This window comes from Colobus angolensis, unplaced genomic scaffold, assembly GCF_000951035.1.
Source record: "Colobus angolensis palliatus isolate OR3802 unplaced genomic scaffold, Cang.pa_1.0 Scaffold14, whole genome shotgun sequence".
Lineage (NCBI taxonomy): Eukaryota > Metazoa > Chordata > Mammalia > Primates > Cercopithecidae > Colobus > Colobus angolensis.
The window spans coordinates 22,290,837-22,296,744 of record NW_012114488.1 but is presented as its reverse complement, the minus strand read 5'-3'; the positions used below and the strand labels follow the sequence as shown (position 1 = coordinate 22,296,744).

General features: G+C 37.9%; 1 protein-coding gene across 5 annotated transcripts in view; it reads right to left on the bottom strand.

Annotated features, from left to right (window-relative positions):
• Positions 1-636: 636 nt before the first annotated feature.
• FAM26D (family with sequence similarity 26, member D) overlaps positions 637-5,908 on the bottom strand; it is a 29,816-nt gene continuing 24,544 nt past the window's right edge. For 2 of the 5 annotated variants that reach the window (XM_011935055.1, XM_011935056.1), the window contains exon 3: positions 637-1,671. In XM_011935055.1, the coding sequence (XP_011790445.1) occupies positions 1,285-1,671 (387 nt within the window). In that variant the 3' untranslated portion in view covers positions 637-1,284. Of the gene's footprint in view, positions 1,672-5,121; positions 5,680-5,908 lie in introns of those variants that run through there. The other 3 variants (XM_011935054.1, XM_011935052.1, XM_011935051.1) reach the window with 3 other exon arrangements.

Genomic DNA, 5,908 nt, shown 5'->3' with positions numbered 1-5,908 from the left:
TTTCTGTTTCTTCTTATTAAGTTCAAGGACCCAGAACTTTATACAAAATAGAACCTTCCATAATTGTGTAAAAGTAGATTACCAAGTAATTGATTGCATTTTAGATAGTATAGTCAAGTTCCTTGGTCTCCTTGAAAGTGAATCTTGAAAACTGGATTGACTATTGGCAGTTGGTCCACTGTGCAGTAAGTATTGTTTTGACTAAAGAAATAAATAGAAGCCCTCAGCCTCAGATAGCTTATTTTTGCTAATGAGCAAGTTGCTTCAGTGAATGTAGCAAAAATCAGGCACGAGTCACTATATATCACAGAAATAATCTAGATAAATTAGCAAATTGTCCAGATACTGTAGGCTGCATTTAGTAAAGCCAGGCAGAGCAATGTCAGGCAGAAATTATTCTCTTTTGGAGTTACAGATAATGGATATACAAGTACAGATTGCAGTTTTGGTTTCACAAATGGATTTTGAGGGCAAAGGTGCAATTTGGTAATGAAAAGGTACAAATGGTATCTCCGTAGTAGAGCACAGTGGAGAAGCTTTCTAGAAGAAACTTTATATGTAGTGGCCATAAAAATGCTCCTAGTATGGAGGTGCTACAAATAACACGATACTAATAATGATACAGTAATACATCATTGTCCCCAGGTTGTAGTAGGATAACTCAAGACCTTCCTGCATGGGCTTCTCCCTTACATGTTACCGGATTAGAAAGGGGTTTCTGTCCTGCTTCCCAAAAGGTCAGATATTTAGGTCTGAAGAAAGAGGGGGAGGCTGCGAAAAGTTCTGGATATTATATAAAGGTAGAAACTGATAAAACCAGAAAATGGAGGCAGGAAAAACAGTGATAGAAGACATGGAATGCAAAAGAAAAAGAGAGGAAGTAACATTTATTAGCATCTATTTTGATGAAAGACACCGTGCTGAACACTTTGTATTCTCATGTTTAATTCTCATAATAACTCTAGGAGGTAGCTGCAATGTGCAGATGACAGAATAGCACGCAGAAATATTAATTTTCATACAGCTACTAGGTAACACAACTAAGATGCAAATTTCCACGTGAGTTCATATTCCACTCTAGGCATTACCAGACCACTGGCAAAATTTCAAAAGGAGAGATTGGCACAATCATCTAATAAATTGATTTTAGAAATAATATTTGAGATGGACTTACGTAAACAAATATCAGAAGAGAAAGAAAAAGATGAAGAGATTACATTGAAACACCCTGATCATAAAAGCCAAGTATCTACTAAGCAACGTGACTCAAGAAAGGTGCTGTAATCAAGGTTTTAATTCAATACCTCTTGATCTGTCTTCCTCATTATCCTCATCCACCCTATTTCCAAGGGAGCTATAGTGGCCTCGCAAGTCATCACCCATGCATAAAAGAGTGGGTACTGAAATATCTTTCCAGTCCTGACAAGAAGGAATACGGATGTGTTTGACATCTTCACTCCCGGGAATGAAGCCAAATAGCTGCTTTATGCGGTGCATGATGAGGAGCCGAGAGTGCTGCTGTGCTGCTTGTTCAAAGAGTTCTCTCTCATTCTGGAGGTGACTGGTCCAGTAGCAATGTTCCAGAGAGGTGAGGGGAGAGCAGCACCTTGCCACACAGCAGGAGACTAAGACAGCAATGGTTGCCAAGGTGATCAAAATCCAACCCAGCATCTTCACATCATTATTAGAAAGAAAAACAGGAAGTATCAATACATCAAATATTCAAGCAACAGCCATGGGAGGAGGGATTCCTACAAACCTAAGAACTAAAATATGGGCATAAAATTTGCTTTTCCCATCTTTAATATATCAACAACGTTTTAATGATATGATTTGGAAATAGATCTGATGGAGGGCATAGGCCCAGCCATTTCAATTAGATTTTTGAGTTACAAAGAAATTTGACCAGTTAACTTGGAATGGATTCTAAATACTGTCCTTGAAGTGACAGATGCTATAACCCACCAATTAACCTTACATATGATATATACCTTTCTTTGCTTTCAGTTCAACCTTACTTCTCAACTCTCAGGTACAGGCCTATGCATTCTTTGAGTGTTAAATACATATTTGATAATGATGGTGATGAAAATGATACGATACATAATAATAGTAACCTTCTAAGGCATCTTCAGTGATGTACCAACAGGTGTTCATTGATATTTCTTCCTGAGTTGCTCGTTCCTCTTTTGCAGCTAAAAAGCAAGTCAGTGAACAGACTCATGTATCTAAATGTATTCTAAATAGCATAGTTGGCTGGGTATGGTGGCTCATACTTGTAATCTCAGCACTTTGGGAGTTCAGGCAGGTGGATCACTTGAGGCCAGGAGTTCAAGACCAGCCTGGCCAACATGGTGAAACCCTATCTCTACTAAAAATACAAAAATTGGTCGGGCATGGTGGCACATGCCTGTAATTCCAGGCACTCAGGAGGCTGAGGCACGAGAACTGCTTGAACCCAGAAGGCAGAGGTTGCACTGAACCCAGATCATGCCATAAAAATGCTCCGGTGACAGAGAGAGACTCCATCTCAAAAAAAAAGACAAAAAAAAAATAGCATAGTCACTGTGCCACATAGTACATTATTGTTTTCCTTTTCATTTCCCTTGTCCTCAAATAATCATTTGCTGACCAGTTTCATTATGTGTCTTTGAAACATACTTTAAAAGGAAAATGAACTAGTTTTTGAGACTATATCGTGTTGGCTTTTAAAGATGGACTCAAATGGCTGTTTTTTATTCTTAGAACCTTTTTTTTTCTTTTCATTTTACTGTTTTCAATATTTTGCACTTCTTGTGTTAAGTGAGAGAGGTAAATTCCACATATTTGGGGATGGTAGCAGTGTGCAGTCACAGTTCGGGTGTTGAAGGCCTCTTCTGCATCTTGTGATTTATCAACAGGCCTGGAGTTTCCAGTGTGTGCAGTGGGATAGTTGTACTCTATGGAGGTTAAAACCTATAAAGTGATATTTATTACCATTTAACTAAACAGAGGCCAGCATGGCAGAGGAAAAGCCATCCCAGATGCCCATTAATCTATAAACAATCATTTACTGAGCTCCAGGTTGACCTTCCCCCATGTGTAATACATATGCTTGGTTATGGGGAACTCATATGTGAATAATTAAAGATGCGTTCATTTTCTCTATGATGTTTAAGCCTGAAAAGGGAGATAAATGAGCAAGCCAAGAAATATGACACAATGGGATAGTTTTTGATACGAATAATCAGAGCACCCGAGGAAGCACAATGGAATGAACTCACTTAAGGGAAAGGAGTATCAGGGAATACTTCCCAGAAGAGATAATGCAAAAACCTAAATTATTAAAAAGAAGTTCACCAGATGCAAGAAGGTAAAGAGAGTTCTAAGAAGGTAAAGAAAAAATAGCACGAATAGTTGGCAGAACCTCAAGACATTTGGACTCACATGCTCGTAGGAGTCATGTAAAAGTGGTCAAGGGCAAGATGTTGAAGCCTTGTATGTTATGCCAAGAAATTGGGTTTGTTCTTAGGCTAGTAGAAAATCACTGAAGGGCTTCATATGCATAGGGAAGGGATCTCATCATTCAATTTGCACTTAGAAAGATATTTTTGGCATATGTCTAGAAGGTAGATTGAAATGGGGTGAAGTTAATGTCAGGAAGATGTTTTAGAATGGGGCCTGGGCAAAGAAGATACTTGAATTTAAGGAGATTTTGTGGTCAACTCACAAAAAATCTAACTGAAAAATAACATATATTAATGAAATGTGATTGAAGGTTGAGACAGTCACAGAAGGCGGCCTAGTGAAAAGGAAATAGCATGATCTCGGGATATCTTGATCCAGTTTATTAGCCCTGAATTATACAAGTTACATAAACTTTTTGAGCTTTGATTTACTTATCTGTAAAATGGGGTAGTAATATCCATCTCTCAGTATTATCAGAACTAGAATTAAGATATGAAATATTTAATACAGTATATGAAAAGTATGTCAATAAGTGTAAGTTTTGTTGTCACAAAACCAAACAACCTACTGGCAATGGTACTCAGAACTGTAAAAGTGTCTTTTCACAGAAATTTGTGTATGCATTTAATAACACATTTTACTTTGACTTTAAGAAAATCTTACCAGTGCGTATTACAATTTAGCTTTTCTTAAGCAAGAAAATCATTTTAAGTCATATTTTATTGATTGTTTGAATTTTCACATACTTTTACATAGCTCCTCTGAGCATTAGGGCTAGTATTTTAAAAGTTAAGACACAGCATATCTAATGGTATTTCTAACTTTTTAAAAATTGGGCCATATTGCAATAACTTGATATTCTGTGTCTTGATGGTAGCTTTTCCCAACTAAATAACTTCAGCACTTCTACAATGTAGTAACTCTAAGATTACCAGTGAAAAAATACGCATGCCTTTGCAATAAGTAGTTTTAAAAAGCTATGCTTTTCTATGTGACAGTGGTTTCAAAATGTGTTTTTTCCTCAAATCCCTTGGAGAAATTGATGACAGCCCATGTCACTCTTTCTACTGACAAAATGCACAATAGCACTTAAAAAATTTAACCTATAAATGTAGTAGGGTTCAGGCTTTCTTCCCCCCCCACCCCACTTTCTGACATAAACCTATTCATAGACACCAAATTTAGAATCACAACTGGAGTTATTTTTCATTATAATTAAGCTTCCTATAATTTTAGATGAGATAGTAATATATAAGAATGCATATGTAAGAATATATATACAGAAGATGGGATTTACTAATATAGCAATAATATTCATTATAATATCTAAAATCTATTTCTTAATATAGATTCTAGAAATCATATCAAACACTTCTGATATATTGGTAAATGTATTCCTCACAACAACCCCATGTGGTATGTGCCATTAATATCCCCATTTTACTCAAGGTTTTGCAGGTTAATAAGTGGCAAAGCAAGACTAAAACTCAGTTCTGCTGACTCCAAAGCCCGACATCCTAACTATGTATATTCGCTCAGTAGAACTCACTTTGATGAACAGTATCTAGTATTGTATTCTATAATCAGAAACTATGAGAAGCAGTAGGAATCTGCAATGTTTCCAGTGACTGTAGTTCTATGGGATAACATAGCAGGGGGGAAAAATCCACTTACCTGTGACTGGTATCTGTGCAGAAGAGCTATTTCATCTCTTACTAGGATCACGTCAGAAGGAGCTGATCTGCAACATGGAAACCCAGCTAGGATCTCTTCTCGTTCGCTGGCACTGACATTATCAAATATTGGGTAATGGTCCACAGATGCAAATTCACTTGCTGCACATTCATAGTACGTGCCTGTCAGCAGGGTCACCGCCAGCCAGGTTAAAGGAGCAACAACTGCCCTCCCAGTGATGCTGAAGAACCTAAGGCAAGCCAGCTTGCACTCCAGGGGGCTGATTCTCCTGTGTGGAGGGACACAGCTACAGCAGTATTCACCGGTAATTGTCCACATTTGGCTTCTCAGAGCAAAGCCAGCAATCAGAAGGATCAAGGCAGGAATGACAAGAAAAGCAGAACCATAATAGAAATTTTTTCCAACCTGACAAGGACAGCTGAATGTGGAAGAGGAGAAGAGCTGCTGCCCACCAATAGTCAAGGCTGCAATTAAAGAATTGATAAACATACCATTTCTCTGCAGAGAAGACACAATACTGTTGAGAGTTGGGCACATCGTGGGGAGCTCTTACACAAATCAACTTGTGGCCCTTTCTGATCATTAGACTCCACCAGCTGTAACCATTTTATGGGATCTTACTGGTTTAACTGGTTGTGTCGAGTGATCCAACATCCTTACAGGTTTAAAGGATTCTAGCATCTTTCCTTGTGTACTTTGAAAACGCTGAGCTCAGATTGATTACAGCTGAAAGACCGCTGAGCTCAGATTGATTACAGCTGAAAGA